At 41.7% G+C, this 19,351-nt stretch overlaps 1 protein-coding gene across 3 annotated transcripts; it reads left to right on the top strand.

Annotated features, from left to right (window-relative positions):
* Window positions 1–2,000: 2,000 nt before the first annotated feature.
* Window positions 2,001–16,237, top strand: CD164 (CD164 molecule). 3 transcript variants are annotated; one of them, XM_038554894.1, is made up of 6 exons: window positions 2,001–2,276; window positions 5,085–5,168; window positions 6,515–6,586; window positions 7,824–7,859; window positions 11,547–11,603; window positions 13,648–16,237. In XM_038554894.1, exons 1-6 carry the CDS (start codon window positions 2,096–2,098, stop codon window positions 13,812–13,814), a joined length of 597 nt encoding a protein of 198 aa, XP_038410822.1. In that variant the 5' UTR covers window positions 2,001–2,095; the 3' UTR covers window positions 13,815–16,237. The 3 variants fall into 3 exon arrangements, 1 of the variants encoding a protein (XP_038410822.1); XR_005368120.1 differs by lacking the exon at window positions 2,001–2,276 and adding an exon at window positions 2,589–2,771 and having other exon boundaries at window positions 13,648–14,018; XR_005368119.1 differs by lacking the exon at window positions 2,001–2,276 and adding an exon at window positions 2,633–2,947 and having other exon boundaries at window positions 13,648–13,842.
* Window positions 16,238–19,351: the final 3,114 nt, after the last annotated feature.

The following is a 19,351-nucleotide window of genomic DNA, read 5'->3' as shown; positions in this document are numbered from 1 at the left end:
GGGCAGCCCCAGTGGCCCAGCAGTTTAGCGGTGCTGTCAGTCCAGGGTGTGATTCTGGAGACCCGGGATCGAGTCCCACCACGGGCTCCCTGCATGGAGCCTGCTTCTCCCTCTGCTTCTCTCTTGTCTCTCTCTGTGTCTCTCATGAATAAAAAAAAAAAGGCTATCAAAAATCTGAAGGCTGGAGTTGAATACCCAGGTGACAGACTGTATAAACGAACGTCCTCCATGGTGGGGGGTATTCACGGTAGTGTGTAAACAAGCTGATCCACTGGGGTAGGGAAAGAACTTTTATTATATTTTTAACCTAAAAAAAAGTTTACTAATGCCTCCCTTTGGGTGTCAGATGGCCACGTGCATACTCTGGACGCCATACCCTGAGAGAAGAGACGTTCACTTAAGGCCGATAACGGGGCCTCATTTAAGTACCTGGCTGCACTCTCATCCTTCTGGCGATGTGGGACCTGGAACCCTCAGTTTGTCTATATCAAGCGAATCTCCAGCAAGTGTAGCCAATGGGACAAATGTTCCGGGGAAATCCCTGGGGGGCTCAGCGGTTTAGCGTCTGCCCTTGGCTCAGGGCGCGTGATCCTGGAGACCCAGGATCGAGTCCCGCATCGGGCTCCCTGCAGGGAGCCTGCTTCTCCCTCTGCCTGTGTCTGTGCCTCTCTCTCTCTCTCTCTGTGTGTCTAAGATAAATAAATAAAATCTTAAAAAAAAAAAGTAATGGACGTTATACTATATGTTGGCAAATCAAATTTCAATCAAAAATATATATAAATTAAAAGCCTGCTTCTCTCAAAAAAAAAAAAAGTTCCTAGTCACGAGGGTACAACAGGGCCCCACGGATTAGTCTTCCAGAAAGTTTTTAAAACTTCAAGTTGAGACCAAAAAAAAAAAAAAAAAAAAAGTTGATAGTCAACATTTTTCGGTGTCTTCATAGCGAAGCAGATCTCAGAAAAGCAATTAACGACCGTGTGCTATTTTATTTGGGTAAATGTACGTAATTAAACTTGAATGCGAATAACGGGGTGGGGTGGGGGGAAACGGCGTTAAGAACAGCTTTTATAAAAAATAAAATAAAATAAAAAAACAGCTTTTATACTCCCCATCTTGAGCCGCGGGTACAGGCAGGGCCGGGCGTCAGAGGGCGCTCACCTTTCCCAAAAGCCCGAGCAGGGACGGAGCTTGAAACAGGCCGGTTGGAAAGCCGGCCGCGAGGTGAAGCAACCGGGCTTCGGGCCCGCCGCTGTTCCCGAGCGTCGGTGTCCTCCCCGGTGAGGCAGGGGCCGGAGCGCACCGGCGATCCCCCCCGCCCCCACCCCGGCTCGTCTCCGCCGGCGGTGGCGGCGCGGAACCCGGGGAAGGCCGGCGGGCAGGGCGCGGCAGGCGGACACGGCCCCGCGCGCAGCGGGCCACCGGCTGCCGGGCGCTCGCGGGGGGCGCGGCGGGGCGCGACGCAACCACGCGGTTCCGTTTCCCGGGGCCCCGACCCCGCGTAACTCGCAGAAAGACCGATTTTCCGGGAGAGGAGCGCGGGTCCGTCGGCGAGGCGGGCACAGCGCCCACGTCAGGCCCCGGCCGGGCCTACACGCCCCTCACGGGCGCCGCCGCCGCGCGGCCTCGGGCCCCGGAGCGCCACCCGCGGAGTCACGTGGCCCGCGCGCTGCCAGCCGCGCCGTCGCCCCCGGCCGCCGAGCGCCACCTCAGGCGGGCTGTCCCATCCGAGCCGAGCGGGAGCCGTCCCCGCCGCCGGAACCAGAACAGCCCAGCTGCGTCTTGGGGGGGGGGGCTCTCCGAGGGCAGCGGGGTCGTTCCCTGCGTCTGCGGAGCTGCTTCGCCACGTCCCGGCCGCTGTGAGACGAGAGGCGCCTCCCGGGTCTCCTCCCGATGCCCCTGTCCCCCCCCCCCCGCGGCCGTGCCGTTGGTATCGCCCGCCCCGCGCCTCGCCCCCGCACGCCGTGGCCGGGGGCCCTCACGTGACCCCGGCGCGCTCTCGCGGGGGCCGGACTCTCCGAGGCGGTGCCGCAGGGGACAGGACGCGCGGAGCGGAGGGCGCCGCAGCAGTCGCCGGAACGCCGGAGCGCAGGCCGCGATGTCGGGGCTCTCCCGCCAGCTGTGCTGGGCCGCCGCCTGCCTGGCCGCGCTCTGTGCGCTGACCGCGGCTCAGAGCTTCAGCTCGGACCCGAACGGGACTACCACCACGACTCAGGCGACCACCGACGCAGCCACGACGCGGGTGACGACCGCCGCGCCGGCCACCACTCCGGCACCAGGTGGGCGCCGGCCCAGCGGGCTTCCGGGACTCGCCCGCCCGCCCGCCTGCCGCGTCCGCGGTGCGCGCGGGGCCGGGCCGGGCGGCGCTCCAGCAACATGGCGGCCCGTCCGGGAGCCGCCGGGGCGGGGGCGGGGGGGGGGCGGGGGCGCGCCCCGGGGGGAGCGGCGGCCGTCGGGCTCCCTGCCGCCCCGAGGTGCCCCACGCCGCCGTGCTTTTCAAAAGTGCCTCGTAATCCCCAGTGTCACGTCAGCTCCAGAAGGGGGACGTGGCCGCCTCCCGCGTTGGCGGCGGCGGCCGTGAGGTGGACGGTGGGGCGGGCGACGCGCCTCCAGACCTGCCCACCCGGGGCCCCTGCTCCGAGAGCCGACGTCCCGGGCACCGGCGACCGCCGCCAGGACGGGAGGCGTCGGTGCTCGTGGCCGGGGTCTCAGAAAATAAGTCGCCTGCGATCTGACCGTTTGGACTTTGCGGATCAGTGTGGGATCCGGCTGAGGTTTGGGCGTTTGGTCAAATTAAAAGTTTACACTCCTCCCTGTGCGCAGAGGAAGAAAAGCCACCCCGTGGTGTGCCCGATGCTTCGTATGTTCCCCCTTTTGGTGTTTTAGGCTGAGCTGGAAGATAGGTGGTGAAATCCAGGAGGAAGATGGAGATGGACTAACTGCCCGGAGCGTAGGTTTAGTTGATTGTGAAGCTGGGGTTGGAACCCAGGTCTGCCGATTTTCTTTCTTTTTCTGTATCTTTTTCTTTTCTTTTTTTTCTTTTCTTTTCTTTTCTTTTTTTTTTTTTTTTGTTAAACCCTGTAATCGATTGGGGTACTGTGCTTGAGTCGTAACGCTGAAATCTCGAAGCAGAAATTGGCAATTCCGTGACAACACAAAAGAGAGCAGGGAAAATCGATTTGAGGTGAAAAGGAGCCCTAGGTATTTAAAACCCTGCAATCTAGTGTGATGGGTTATTCTAGTTAATATTGGGTAAGGAATAAGCGGCATCCTGACCGAAGAATTGCTGAAGTGGCAGATTTTTACCGTGGCTTCCCCACCCCAACCCCCCGCCGTGATCCCACTATTTTGAAGCTTCTTCTCTTGGTCTTTGTGTTTCATGAAAGTTTAATATATGATTAATAATGAGATGTAGCACAACTCAAAAATTGTTAAACGAGGGAGGTAATAAATTGCAATACAATACTGGACATTTCTGACTGCGCTGTTTTTAAGATGATAGGGCACAGCATGTTTTGTCTCCGGCTTACTTGGCAGTTTCTTCGCAGAATTGTAGTTTTGGAGTGTGTATTTTTCCAAAGAGAAGCTTGGAGATACCCAAGTTAATTGCCTTTGTGTAACTGAAAGTCCCACTTGTGTAACTCAAAGTCCTACAAAGGAGATGATTTGTTTTCTCTAAGTAGCAGTTGGATAAGCCGCAGTCTAAAATGAAAGGTAGTAAGTTTTGTTCATTGACTGTGCTATTCAAACGTTAGTCATCAGGCACAAAAGATTTTGGACAACTAGCATTTTTTTTTTTTCAGTACACAAACCTCTGCAGAACTTATTTTCTACTTTGTGAATCCCTTACTCAAGGGTATTATATACATTCCAGTTCCTGAAAAATACTAGTGATAAAATATTGAAATGTGTTGCCTCTGTGCAGAACTTTTTTTTTTTTAAAAGCATGGGGAAAGCAAATGTGAATGTTTCTTTGGAGTCCTCTAGTTTCCAGGAAAATGGATAGGGTAGAGCCCTAGTCTAGACTTTTTGAGTTATTTGGCCTATATTATTGACAAAGACTCTGCTAATTCGTTAAACTGTACGTACGTGAATGTAGCCCCTCCAGGTGTTACTGTCCCTTATCCTCCAGTCATGGAGGACCCTGGAAATAGCGGATCATTTATGAATTACAAATCTGGGGTTTTCGGAATGAACATCATCGGGGTTTGGGTTCAACCTGTAACAAAGTTTTATTACTTTAAAAAATTCCAGCATCTTAGCTGATGTTTTGGACCAGTGATTTCGTGTGTGTGTGTGTGTGTGTATAGTGTTGGCCTTACATAACACTGCCTTTTTTCCAATTTTTTACTTTTTAAGGATGCTTTAAAATGGCTCAAGAAACCCTGAGTGTCTGTGAAATAGTTGTTCTGTAGCAAAGGGTTGTTTAGATAGGTAATGGGCATTCCCGCTAGCTTGTGGGATTTTTTTTTCTTCCCTTTCTCTTGGTGTTTACTTCAGTTCCATAAGTCATTTATAATGATTGGAATTTCTTATTAAACCGGTGTATGTACTATTTTTATGTGTGTGATTAAAAACATGTAGATGGCCTACCCTAACAAATTTTTAAGTGTATATACACTATTGACCATAAGCACAGTGTTCTACAGATCTCCAGAACTTTTCCTCCTACTGGAAACTGTCCCCTGCTTGAGCAGATCTCCATTCCCCCTGCCCCCAGCCCTGGCAGCCATCATTCTGCTTTTCTGCTTCTGAGTTTGACTATTTTAGATACTTAATATTGGTAAAATGATGCAATATTTGTCCTTTTTTGAACGTCTAATTGAGTATAATGTCCTTACGGCTCATCCATGTTGTAGCATATGGCAGGATTTTCTTTTTTTATGGTTGAATAATATTCTATTGCAAAATGTATAACTTTTTTTTTTTAAACCATTCATCTGTTGATGGGCTATAACATCTTACCATTTCTCTGAATTAGTAAGTCTGGTACCGTACTTAATGCTCACTTTTGTTTAAAAAAGGTAAGTTGTACAAGCTTAAAGTGACGTCTCAACTGATTGGTTTTATATGCCCCTCCCCACCAGATCCCTGTGACAACCGCAACAGCTGTGTTTCCTGTGTGAACACTAGCGTTGATGCCACTGCCTGCTCTTGGATAGAATGTAAAGGTAAGAAGCTTTGGGATTGCTTTAATTTTAAGAATGCAAACTGTTAGAACATTTTACGATATCGTACGGGGTATTCCTGAATAACTTGAAAATTAGTAGAAAATTAGGAATATTGTGCACTACTTATTTTGCAAATCAAATACTTTTCCCTTGAAGTGCTTATTGCTTTGAACATTCCCCCTAAAATCTCCAGTCTCCCATTCTGTCCCCACCCCTTTAATTCCTTAAACTTGATAATTGAGGTTCAGTAGCTTTTAAAGGAAGAGAGATTTTAAAGCCTTTGAAGATTAAATGGACAAGTACACTGCAATCAGCTGTGGGAGAAAGTTGTGAGATTTTCCCCTGAAAACAGTTTCCCAGAAAAAGGAGGCATTTATCTGCTGCAGGTGTCCTGCTAGAGGAACTACAGAGACCTTAACAAATTTGTTGGATACTTAAATATGGGAGAAGAATGAGATGGGAAGAGAGGTGGTAGTTTTGTTCACTTTTAAAATTAGCCTGATTTGAGGGGTAAAGAGCTAGTTGGAGATACTTTGAAATGGCAGTAAGGTTTTTGGTAGAACCATGGGATTACAGCATATTCTGTCTTCTTCATGTAAGGTAGTTGGATTTTTTTTTTTTCCTATCAGGAGAACAGTTTATCTTCTTCATTAAATCTAGGATTTCTAGGCATTATATCACTACATAATAAAGTTTAAAAACTGATTTTAAAATTAAAGTATTAGCTTAATTTGGGGTTAAATTTTTGTTGTGTAAGTGACTTTTTTTAAGTCATAAAATGGAATTTAATGGAATTTAAGAGTGTGCCCCTCTCTCCCATTGTGTATGGATGGCAGAGCTGTCATGTCTTGGGCCTTCAGTGCCCTACTGTAGGATATGTTGGGGAAGGGTCTCCTAGAAGTTTAACTGTCAGGAAATCAGTTTTAGAAAGTGTAGAAGACCAAGCAGAGATCTGGAACAGAGGTCATCCTGCTGCTATTGGGGTACCTCCCGTGGTTACTAAGCCTTTATTAGATCCTGACCACTCTCCCTATTGATTCATCCCTCTTGTGGGTTCCAGCAGCCTTCCCTATTCAGTAGTCCTGGCACAATTCTGTGTTTCTGATTTATCTGTTAAATATATTCATGTGGAGTATAGAAGAATATTTGGAAGGATTCTGTGTAGTATTTCTTAATCATGGAGAGAAGGAGAATAACATTATTTTCTTGGTCTGTGGACTTCTAAAGTGTTTATGCTTGAGTTTGATTTTTGGAAGCAATTCTGGAGCTTAGTAACAAAGTCAAAGATAATATAAACAAGTGATTGCTGTTCTTTGTCTCCCTCCCCCTTTCTTCCCCAACAACAGAGAAAAGCTACTGTTCACATAATACAACAGTTAGTGATTGCCAGGTGGTGAATAGCACACAGCTCTGTTCTGGTAAGTATTCACATTGGCTGCTGTGGGGAGTGGCCAAGAGGCGTGGAAGATCTTTGCCTCAGGAAGCCTTATTTCAGTATTTGGTTGGCCATTTCCATAATTCTAACCTTTTAGAAATTTGGTTATAAATGGCATATTCATATGATCTAGAAGGACAATATTTTGAAACTTAGTTTAGTGATTTGACTGTACTGTGGAATGCTGTAGATATAGATATCTCCTTTTTATTTTTTTATTTTTATATAACTCTTCTGGAAATTCACTATAGTTTAGAGCCTCTGTTTGCATTTTATAGGACTGGACTCTTGTTCTAGCACTTTTCCTGGTTATAGTGCTGGTGATTGTCACAGTCTCTAGCATAGTTTGTTTTATGGTAAAATCTCTTCTGTATTCATCTGCTTTCTCATTTTTGTACTTTATTATTTTTTTAATAAAGTTTTATTTGAGAGAGAGCAAGCATGAGAGGGAATGAGATCACAGGCAGGGGAAAGAGAGAGTGAGAAGCAGACTCCCTGCTGAGCAGGGAGCCTGAGGCAGGGCTTGATCCCAGGACCCTGGCTGGGATCATGACCTGAGCAGAAGGCAGACCTGACTGAGCCACCCAGCTGCCCCAGGAACAAACGATTTTAGTATCTGTTATTAATGTGTGTCAGAAAACAGTGATAATTGTATCAAACCTGTGGTTTCATAAAAATATTGCAAAATTACAAAAATATCACAAGATTAAAGCATTTTAAAAGATACTAATTTAGAGAAAAATTGGGTAATTCTACTTAATTTGATTGATGTATCAGAATTAGTTTGGACTATGTAGCAGCAATACAACCGTTAGGGACCCAAGCTGTTTACTGTCAAAATATCTTTGACCTTGCTCTCTAAGGTGAGCGCTCCATAGCTGTAGCCAACATATTGATTTTCCTGCCAACAGGAAGAGGAAAGAGGCCCATATCTACCTACAGATGCTTTCTAGCAGTTACACTGGGCTGTCTACCTTGGGGAGGCTAAGGAATGTTTGTCTTTCCTCAGGGGAGGGAAGTGTCAACTATTGTTTGGTGCTTCTATTTCTAAAGAAGGGGAGATCAATATTTGGTAGAACAACTGTCCGTTTCCTCCATAAGGTTATACTTAAATGCAAAAATTGTAAAAGTGGTACTCAAATGTCTGCAACTTGAAAAATAGTGTAATAGATTGTAATATTTTAGATTGCTTTGACTTAATGCCTGTTTGTTTTAAATAGCACCGGAGCCCACTATGATGCCAACCAATTCTACAGGTAATACAAGATAATTCCCCCTCTTTTAGGATTTTTAAGGTCTCTTGATGGACTTTTTAGTACTTAAATACCTAAAAGTTGTTACTATAATTTTAAAAATTAGTAGATGTGTTTAGTTTTGGATCATAACGATTACGTTAATATGAACTGTTTGTGCCAGTGACCTGTAACTCCAGTGTTTGACATTCATTGAATATGGGAGGATTTATCATATCTTTGGTTTGAGTTTGAGTCCATAAACTGCTTTTTGTGGGTTTTGTGAAAATCTTGGGAAATACAGAAGCCTAAAAGAAATGAAGATTCCTTATGATTCCCATCATCCAGAGGTATACCAAAATGTTTTCAGTCATAAAGTTCTCCTAGTCTTGTGTATCTCTTAATAGATAAACTTACTATGAAATTGGAGAATATGTCCATGCATATTTGATTTGTTTTCTCTCTTACATTGTTGTATAGACTTTACTCATCCTGCACTTGGTTGGATAGTTATGTTAGGTCATCTTTCTCCATGCAGCAGATGTCTTCAGGGAAACATTTGCTGTTATCCCTGATAGTGATTGATTCAAACAGCATTCCTAGGTCAGAAGATAGGATTGTTTTAGGACTAAATAGTGATTGCTTTCCAGAAAGATATGCTTTTCATTCCCATCAACAACTAGAAAGTTTTTCACTATACTTTCAAAGGATTAGATAATTTCTCCTTTTAAAAATCTTTACAAAAGTGATAGGAGGAATAAATCATGAAAAAAAAAAAAATCTACTCCAGGACAAGTACTAGGCTGGATGATAGAAACTGGAGACCGAAGACATTTTGTCTATCATAGGAACTGTGAAAGAGGTAAGCACACTGTGCTGAGACATTTGTAGGAAGGCCTATATATGGAGTAACATGGCAAATGTGGTGACAGTTTTCTGGAGATGTTGATTGAATCTGAAATGATTCTGGTAAATCATGAGGACAGCTTCCCAAGTGGAGCAAGGTGGTCAGTACATGTGAAGGTGATGTGAAGGAGTATAATTAGGTCAGGGAATTGCATTTGGAGTACGTGGTGAGGAAATGTTGAGCTGTGGACACTCAGCAGGATAAGAGTCAGATTGGGAAGACAGATTGGAACAGGAGACAAGAGCGAACACAGGGAGATTAGAATAGATAACCTGTGCAGGGCATTCTGGAGAATTCATAGGGGAAGAGTTGCAGATGCATGCAAATAGTAGGAGGGGTAGGGCTTGAGGGAGGTGACGGCAGAGCTCTTAGCTGACAGTACAGGTAAGCTGATCAGTGTGGGCAAGAGTGTAGTGTCCACTGTAGCAGCTTGTAGGGAGAATAGGGCCTGAGGCCCAAACTCCAGGGCACCGTAATGTCTAAGGGTTGGAAGAGGGCCAGAGAGGAAACCGAACCGAGTAGGGACGGGCAGAGAGATGGATCCAAGAATATGTGTGTGTGTGTGTGTGTGTGTGTGTGTGTGTGTGTGTGTATTTTAGGTATATTTTTTTTTTTGAGGAAGAAGTCAGAATCTATTACAAGGACCAGAACTCCTTTTGAAAGACTTGAGCAGTGGTGAACTGGCTCATACCAGGTTTTGGTAGCCATTTGTGCATAGCTCTTCCAGCTACACTACACACTTGGTGAAATTGTGCTGGTAGCTTCAATTACTATGGAAATATTCATTCGATAGGAATCTGCAAATGCTTCAGAACTTTTGGAGAGTACATATAAGTCACTGACTAGAAGATGTTAAAGATTGATGAAAGCAGAGATATTGAGAGAAAAATTAATCAATTTCCAGAAGGTGAGATGTGAACCGAAAGGGGGAAACAGTTTCTTAAACCATTATGGATTCACTTTTAATTTCTTCTCTGTGAATCTTGTAGTTTTCATGCTTGCTCCACACTGGGTTCTCCAGCGAAGTACCGTGGAGTCTCCCTTGTTTTCTCTCTCTGGTTCTGTAAAGTGGAAGTCAGGGCTTGCTTATAGAAAATGCATGTTGAGTGGCAATTAGTGGTTGAAAAACAAACCTTTATATGGTCTCTTTCCATGGCTACTGCTGAAAGAGAGCAAATGAGTTAAGGGATTATTAGATGATGTAAGGAGAACCTAATAATCCTTTTATGTAAAAGGTGTTCAGTGGGGTTAATTATTATAGTCTTCTGTTAGTACTTATAAATATTACAAATAAAAATATTTGTAAATAACCTCTTATAATAGAATGACTAGATTATGTCAGAAATATAGTGGGAAATGTTCATAATATATTAAGTGGAAGACAAACCATTAAGTTCCAGTACTTTTTAAATCTTTTTGTTGTATAAATTCCTAGAGAAGTGGCCAGCAGGAAGTAACATGTTACTGAGTGGTGGGATTACATAATTTACTGTATTTATAAAATTCTCCATCACCAAGAGCTTTTGTAAGTGCTGAATTATTTTTTAATGAAAGGAACATAGGTCAGTGGAGGTTTATTCCCTAGGTATTGGGTAATTTTGAAAATTTTATCAAAGTATTTGGTCAAAAGTAAAAGTGTATAAATGTGTTCCCTATTTGCAAAAAAAAATTAGTTTGTGGCATGTTTGGAGGATTGGTAGTAAGAATCAAATGGCAAATTAGCAAACTTTTTTCCCTACCATTGTTAGATAAAATTTAGTAATAGCGTTTTAAGATTGAAAAGAATACATTTAGTTTATAAAGTGTTATTTTTTGCAGTTACACAGAATGTATAGCAACTAAAACTTTTAAGGGATTAAAAGTCTGAAAATAACCATATCCTTTAATCTAGGAATTCTGTATAAGAATCAACTCTATCAGAGATGAAATCAGATATTTCCCTGCTAGGTGTTTATAGTATGGAGAAATGAGAGATGACCTAATTGTCCATCCAAGAGTAAGTAAGTAGGTAAAATGTGTACAGCAGTGCTCATGAGAGGAAAGGATACAAACACGTATGAGAATATCCCAGCAGAGTCGTTCTCATTTATTAGAATCTGTTAGTGGTATCTGTACTGAGAGAAGTCGGTTAATAATACAGTGCTCTGGTTCCTAAATTTGTTTACATTCAAATTAATTCTTCTCACGAGAGTTCATTTTCTCTACAGGCATCATCAGGTAATTTAAATTGGGGGAATCTGTAGCCCGAGGGGATCTGTTCTTAAAATAAAATTTTATTGGAATAGAACCATGCCTGTTGATTTGCATGTTGTCCTTGGCTGCTTTACACTATGCAGCGCACAAAGCCTAAATTACACACACTGTCTGCCCCTTTAAGAAAAGTTTGCCAGCCCCTTGAAATGAAGAAGCCACGCCAACCTTGATACCTACCTGGGAAATACTGAGCCACACTTATTTCTTACCATGACTTTTTAAGTTAATAGTTTCTGTCATAGAAGCATTAAAAAAACGATAGTTCCCCTCACCTAAACACTAATTCTTCTCCTGTTTGTCCTTTTACAAACTTTATCCAGATGTTAACATAGATAAAATTTTATAATTGCTTAATGTTTTCAAAAGCTTAATTTAAAGGCTAGTATTCTGGCTGTGGAGATAGGTGTTAGTGAACCATTACCTGAAATGTGGCCTTTATTCTCTAAAAGGAAAACACGTTGAAGTTGGTAGCCTTATTTTAAAAAGACTAATTGCTAGATACTGGGAAGTATGGAAATTTAAGTTTTTAATAAGTTTTGTTTACATTTCAGCTAAAACCACAACTCAGCCTTCCTCTTCTACAGCTACCACCACAGCTACTACATCAGGTATTTGAGGATTTTTTTAAAAACTAATAGTAAGGTAGGAGTTGTATATACAGCATTGCCTTTTATTGTTTTTGCCAACAGCTTTATTCATAATGGTTGTGAACTAAAACTCATCTCTTCAATTTGGAGGACTGAGATAGGAGGCTGGTTAAAGCAGTAATGGTACATTTGCTGCGAGTCCTTTTCTCATTTTTTAATGTGTAACCAGCCACATTGGCGTGATACATTAGAGTTCAGAGAGAGTGTTCTTCCAAAACTTTTTTAGTACAATTTGTAGGTGAGATCTGTCTTATAAATTACAAATTAAATACTGATTACTATTAGGAATTAGTTGTGTACTGTGTTAGATGGTGGCAGTTGGAGTGAAGATAATATAGCCATCCTTTTAAGTACTGAGAGGTCTAAAAAGCCAAGATCAGTGCCAAATGTGCACTTCTGCCATATTTCTCACCATTTCTTTACATGCCTTTTTTTTTTTAAGATTTTATTTATTTATTCATGATGGAGAGAGGCAGAAGCAGGCTCCATGCAGGGAGCCCAATGCGGGATTCGATCCCAGGACTCCAGGATCAGGCCCTGGGCCAAAGGCAGGCGCTGAACCACTGAGCCACCCAGGGATCCCCTTTACATCCCTTTCTCTTTTTTTTTTTTTTTTTTTTAAGATTTTATTCATTTATTTATTCATGAAAGACACACACAGAGAGAGAGAGAGGTAGAGACACAGGCAGCGGGAGAAGCAGGCTCCATGCAGGGAGCCTGACGGACTCGATCCCAGGTCTCCAGGGCTAAAGGCGGCACTAAACCTCTGAGCCACGTGGGCTGCCCCCCTTTCTAACCTTTAAAAGTGTGAGAGGTAACAGTTTACTAAATAATGATTTGATGTGTTGTAAACTAGCTCATATTTAGGTGATGCCACAGGACATTGCAGATACACAGGTTATGAATCCTTCCCCCCATCCCTATTTAAAATACTGGCATTTATCTCCCGCCCCATTCGTTTGGCTTATTCTTGTGCTACCTTTCTTGGTTTCAGGGAAACTATTTTGTCTTCACAGGAAGAAATACAGAACAGTTGTAATTAATTTTAAAGCTGGCCAGCTTATTATACAGCCACCAGAACCAGTGTTTGATACTCTATTTAATTTTTTAAATTTTTTATTTTTTATTTTTTTTTTTATAATAGTCACAGAGAGAGAGAGAGAGAGAGAGGCAGAGACACAGGCAGAGGGAGAAGCAGGCTCCATGCACCGGGAGCCCGATGTGGGATTCGATCCCGGGTCTCCAGGATCAGGCCCTGGGCCAAAGGCAGGCGCCAAACCGCTGCGCCACCCAGGGATCCCCTGATACTCTATTTAAAAAAAAAAAAAGTCACTTAAAATAAATTGCTTTTTATTAAAATGAAGGGTGGCCTACTTGAAACCTTTTACGCCCTAAAAAAAAAAAAAAATGTGTTCTGTTTCCTCCTGAAACATTTTACTTCCTGAAAAGAGCATTCAACCTTTTGTGGGTTTTTTCCCATAGTGTTTGGTAATGCTTATAAAATTTACATAGTAAGATTTACGATACCTTTAACAACAAGTACTTTTGTTTGTTGAAACTATAAGTTGCAGATACTTAAGATATATTTTTGTAGTTTGAAAAATTGCAACCAGATTTTTGCTCACCATGTATATTTAGTAAAATTTAAAAGTATGATTTTTCAACACAGATATTAATATTTACTGTAACAACAATATGTTATCTGAAGAAATTGCAAATTTTTAAAGTGCTTTGTATCTTCTCAGGCCATAGTTTATGTACCAAGAGAATCTATTTCTGTCATTTTCGTGTTTGAATTTATATGGTAGGTTTGACCACCTGATATCACTGGATGGAATAAATAGGATAAGTTCTAGTTGTAAAGATCTGACTCCAAGAGCAAATACTTTATAAAATTTAACTCATGGGAAAGTCAAAGTAGAGGTTCAGGGTGGGTCTTGAAATTATGGATAGAGGATTATGGGACTTATTAAGTATTGTTATTTTTTCTTCCTAATTTAAACAGGTACAACTAATATTACTTTAAGTCCAACTTCACAACCTGGGCGGAAGTCTACCTTCGATGCAGCCAGTTTCATTGGAGGAATTGTCCTCATCTTGGGTGTGCAGGCTGTAATCTTCTTTCTCTATAAATTCTGCAAATCGAAAGAACGAAACTACCACACTCTGTAAACAGACCCATTAAATTAACAAGGACTGGTGTGTGACTCACTGAAACCAAAATATTATCTTTCAAGATGTCCCACATGGAAGACGCTATTCCAGGATCTTTATATTTTCAAAGGATGCATATAGGATACTTTGGAGCATCGTCCTTGAGGAAAAATCACTTAAGTCATTTTGCTCAACAGGAATATTTAAAATATTCTGCATGAATCCTTGTGGCTGTCTTCTTTTTTATTTTAAATGGCTGCTGCTGTGGGATTATGTTCTCTCTTCTTGACATACCAAATGTAACTCTGTAAGTGATGGAAAACATTGTCCTACGCAGACAACCTCATGACTCTTTTGGCAGTTTAAATTTAGTCCTTTTTAAAGCCTAAAAGCTGCATTACTTTCATCCTATCTCAGGATGTAGTTTAGTGACCAGAATTGAGAAGAATGTGCCAAATGAGCATCAATCGGGTGGACTTTTGGCTGTCCTTTCAAAAGTGGAATAAATCTATACATTTAGTATCCTTAGAGTAAACTGTATCCTTAGAGTAAAATTTTGTGCTTGATAACAGTTATTTTTTCTACATTAGAAATAAGATGCCACACAGGGAATTACATTCCAGAGTTAAACGAGTGGAAAGGATACAGACCATTAAAGAATAGCAGGTTATCGTTCATACTTGTAAAGCACCTTAAATCACAGAAAATAAAGAACAGTGCCTTAAAAAGACAGACGGAAAGGTAGACTGTGACTTCAGATGTTTGTGATTTATTCTTTCACAGGAGGAAAGGTGAAGGTTGGTTTGATGATGTAACTGTTGACGAGCTGTAGTAGACCTGCTTTTAGATACCGTACTGTTAGTATTTAATTGAAATTTTACTATTTTATTTCAGACCTAAGCAAGTTAAGCTAAAGGATGTTCTACAAAGTTGAAAGCCTTCATATAGTGAACTTCCCAACATTTTTCTTAGGCTGTTAAAAAGTATAAAAATAAAGTTGACTGATTTCTATTTTCCTTGGTACTTTAGGCAGTATCCTAACACTGTTGTACCTTGAGAGAATTTTCACCAAGCTTCCTTGAAAAGTAACTTTTTTTGAGGCAAGAAGGAAATAAGTTGTTTTAGGGTCATTTATTAATTCTTTAATGAGACAATCATTTTAAGTTTTGAGACCAGAAATGTGACCAGTATAATTTCAGAAAATCTAAGGAATGTTAGTTGATTTGGATCACTGTAGATTTTTAACAATGAATGCCCTGGATTGACAGATTGTGCTTTCTCTTTTTTTTTTTTTCTCTTTCTCTCCCATCCTTCTTATTAGTTTCAGTTCCTATAGTATAATAAGCATGCATACTTTAGGTTTTTTTAGTTTTCTTAGGAAGCACTAGTTTTTTCAGTTTTAGAGGATGCTGCTCCCCTGCTTTTGACATATTGGATTAGTTCAGAGGTTTACATTAGTTTTATAAAAGCTTTGCTTTTCTAGGTCATTAAAGGGTTTTTTTTTTTTTTTCTTTTTTTAGCTTTTTTAGCCTATAGGGGCTGAGTTTAGCACTTGGTTTTCAATATTTTGTAGTAGGAAATGACAGGTTGCTTTGGTCCATTTCATAAACCCAAATTCCTTGCATTTAGATATGATTATATTCAAGGTTCTTAAAATGAAGATTTACTGTTTCTTTGTTACTTGCTGGTACAGTTTAAGTTTGTTTCACTTGCACATTTGTACATACACCAAATGTTTTCAAGTGCCTTAATTGTTTAAAATCTCTGGCTTCAAAGGTTTTTGGGAAAAAGGTGGGTTTACCTCACATTCTTGTGTTTTCATTAGTAATATTCTGAGATTAGTTTTAGGAACCTCACAAAAATTTTTATTATGGTGCCATGGTTGTTAGTTTTTAGTGAGTGCTGTAAGATCCAAGATTCATTTTAAAATATACAGAATTTCCTTTCTCCCAAAGTGGCAAAATTTAGCTACAGTGGTACAAATATCATTTACCTAGATGTGAATACCTTGTCACACGTTAATGTCAACACATACAGCAATTTCTGTGAAAAGTAGCTGATGAAGCCTCTCGTTTTCTGTAATTTTGAATACTGCTCTGGCAACAAAACCATAATATGAAACCAGTTAGATTCTGCAAGAAGAGCTCTTACAACAGAACTCACAGCCTCCCCCCCTCACCTTCCTTTGGTATCTTGAGCCATTAATGATTTTTTTTTTTAATCCAGAAGGTATATTAAGAAACCTTTTCAGATTTTTCTCCTGATATGTTCATGTGGTTGTAGTTCTATCAAAACACCTTATTTTACCTTACAGACCTTCGTTGCACAGGCAGACACTGCTGTATTTAGAAATTTCTATTTCAGTTCATTAAAAACTGCAAAACCAATCTGTATCATGTACCAAACTGATTTAAAATAAATCTACATGTTTATTGAATTAATCTGTTCTTCTTTATTAACTGAAGTGTTTTTGCATTTTGTTTTTTTTATTTTTTTATTTTTTATTTATTTTTTTTAATCTATTTACCTATGATAGTCACACACAGAGAGAGAGAGAGAGGCAGAGACACAGGCAGAGGGAGAAGCAGGCTCCATGCACTGAGAGCCCGATGTGGGATTCGATCCCGGGTCTCCAGGATCGCGCCCTGGGCCAAAGGCAGGCGCCAAACCGCTGCGCCACCCAGGGATCCCCTGTTTTTGCATTTTGATTATGAAATTTAATGTTAGCGAATTGACCTGATCAGTCCGCTTGGGGATCGGTGGTCTACTGAGTTTTTATTGCTCTCCACCACCAGCAGGCCGCGACTGAGATCCGCGTTCGTCGGTGGAGAGCAGAGCCTTAGAAACGGCGCTTTCAGCTTTGCCGAGGGCAGTCCGTGAGCCTCTGCCTTGCGTGGCCTTCCCAGGGAAAGCTGTCCTGTCGTCCTCTCCCCTCTGCACAGAGCTCGGTTTTCCTTTGTTGCTTTTTTAAGATGTTTCTCTGTCGCAGGTTTGAACAACTTGATTATGATGTGCTATCGTTTCTTGAGCTTGGGGTTTGTTGGGTTTCTTGGGTCTATGCTTTTCATCAGATGTGGACGTTTTTCAGCTGTTGTTTCTTCAAATATTTTTCTTTCCTTTCCCTTCTCTGTTGGGGATCCTGGCTACTGGAAGTTGATCACAGCTCATCCATGCGCTATTTAGTTTTTTTATCTTTTTCTGTTTCATGTCCGATTACTTGTTCACTAGTGCTACAGTTTAATCTACTGTAGTCTTACCCAGTTTTTCATGTCAGATGTCTTCATTTCTAGAAGTTCTTTTTGGGTGTTTTTAGATCTTTCATGCCTACATATTTATTCTTTAGTTTTTGAGCATACCGTGAGTTTTCTAATGCCTATGTCTGCTAACTGTAATACTGGGTCAGTTTGATTTTTTTTTTTGCTCATTCTGGTGTCCTACTTTTTCCTGTTTCCTTGCATGCAAGGTGTGAATTATAACCTGTTACGTGCTGGTTATTTTTGTTCTGGGATGTAGAAAATAGTTTGATCCTTTTTAGGTTTAAACTTTGTTAGGTGAGAGCGGAGCAGCATGTATTGGGCTGATAGTTCCCCTGTTGTGAGTCAGGAAGACCCTTCAGAGTACCCGGTGCCCCTGGATTAGGAGGCTTTCTAGTCTGGCTGCAGGGAAGGCTTTGCTCCTAGCCTTGTGTGGGCTTCCAGGTACGGTTCCCCAGAAACCTTCCCAGCCTTGGGTAGTTACCTCGGGCATATGCTGATCAGGAAGTTGCTGAGACTGCACCCTGCAGACCTGTGGAGTTCCTCTCTGTGGCTTTCCACCCTGGTCTGCTGGGAACTGCCCTGGGAACTGCAGCTGCCTTCAACTGCCTTGCCTCTCAGCCCCATCTCCTCAACTCAGGAAGTCCACCGGGTTCCGTCTTGGTGTCTTCTCCTTGGGTCATGGCTCTGAGGCAGTAGGCTGGGTCCTAGTTTTCTCTTTTAAGAATCGCTGTCCTTTGCCCAAACTCCAGTGTATTGAAACCCATTGTTTCATGTGTGCTGTCCAGCTTTTCAGTTTGACGGTAAATGCTGTCTCTTACTTCATCTTAGCCAGAAGAAAAAGATCAAGATGTAGATTTTAAAGTCTTAGTTTTTGGTTTTGTTTTTTAAAGATTTTATCTACTGCATGAGAGACAGAGAGGCAGAGACACAGGCAGAAGCAGAGGGAGAAGCAGGCCCCATGCAGGGAGCCCGATGCGGGACTCGATCCTGGGTCTCCAGGATCATGCCCTGGGCCGAAGGCAGATGCTCAACCGCTGAGCCACCCAAGCGTCCCAAAGTCTTAGTTTTTAATTCAAGGAATATATACATAAGTATTCTTAATTTTTTTTAAAACTATTTGAGAGAAGTATGTCTGCTTTGATCATCCCTCAATCCCTTTCCCTTGCTTGTTCCTCCACTTTGCAGAGGTAATTACTGGAACTGGTCTGGTGTTAAACTCTCCCCTCCCCCCCAAATTTTTTATAGACTATATGTGCCCTTAGAAAATACATTAATTTGGATTTTTGTTTTAACATCAGCCTGCAACTTTTCACTCACTACTTCTTGGAGATTTTTCCAAGGGAGTGTATGTAGCTATCCAAATTTTTAAATTTCTCTGAAGGTGTATGTAGTATGAATATTGTAACTATAGAAGGATAGGTTTGCAATTTTTAGTTTTTACTAACACTTGCAGAGAGTATCTTTGCACCTGCCCCCTTGTTTACATGTGAATTTCTCCCTGAAGTAAATATGGAGAAGTGGAAATCCGCATCATAGGATATATACTTTGTCCTTTTTGTTTAACTCATTCTTTTTTAAACATTTAAATTCTATTAACAATGTATTATTGGGTTTCAGAAGTAGGGGTAATTGATTCATCAGTCTTATGTAACACCCAGTGCTCATTATATCACATCCCCTCCTTAATGCCCATCCCCCAGTTAATCCGTCTCCCCACCTGCCTCCCCTCCAGTGACCTATGATTAAGAGTCTCTTATGGAAAAAAAAAAAAAAAAAGGGTCTCTTATGGTTTGCCTCCCTCTCTGATTTTGTCTTGTTTTGTTTTTACCTCCCTTCCCCTATGATGGATCCTGTTTTGTTTCTTCCACGTATGTGTGAGATCATATGATAATTGTCTTTCTCTGATTGACTTATTTTGCTTAGCATAATACCCTCTAGTTCCAGCCACATTTTGGACATTTTAACAGATTGTCTTCCAATTTCCACCAGCCAGGGGCCCTAAGAGTTTGCTATATCCTGTCTGTCTGATACTGGCAAAGTGAAGTTTTTAATTTACTTGGTTACCGTACTTAATTTGTATTTTGTGAATTGTCTTTTTCTATTGTCTTCACAGTTGTAGGATTTTTTTTTTATCTTAAAATGTGTTGCATGCTCATCTATGGTCAGTGGAATTTCTTCAATATTTTTTTTCAAGTCTTTGATTATGATGTCTATCACCAGAGTACAGTCAGGAGATAGAAGCCACATAACATGAACAGGGAGGGGAAGTCTGACCTAGAGCAGATTGGAGTGAATGGA

This window comes from Canis lupus, chromosome 12, assembly GCF_011100685.1.
Source record: "Canis lupus familiaris isolate Mischka breed German Shepherd chromosome 12, alternate assembly UU_Cfam_GSD_1.0, whole genome shotgun sequence".
Taxonomy (NCBI): Eukaryota; Metazoa; Chordata; class Mammalia; order Carnivora; family Canidae; genus Canis; species Canis lupus.
This window is presented reverse-complemented; position numbering and strand designations above follow the sequence as displayed.

What these genes read in the sequence shown, in the direction of transcription:
- CD164 (XM_038554894.1), top strand. Translation starts at nt 2,096, where the DNA reads ATGTCGGGGCTCTCCCGCCAGCTGTGCTGGGCCGCCGCCTGCCTGGCC. An exon ending in CTCTTGGATAGAATGTAAAG is followed by an intron (nt 5,169 to 6,514) that starts GTAAGAAGCTTT and finishes CCCCAACAACAG; the next exon opens with AGAAAAGCTACTGTTCACAT. An exon ending in CACCACAGCTACTACATCAG is followed by an intron (nt 11,604 to 13,647) that starts GTATTTGAGGAT and finishes TAATTTAAACAG; the next exon opens with GTACAACTAATATTACTTTA.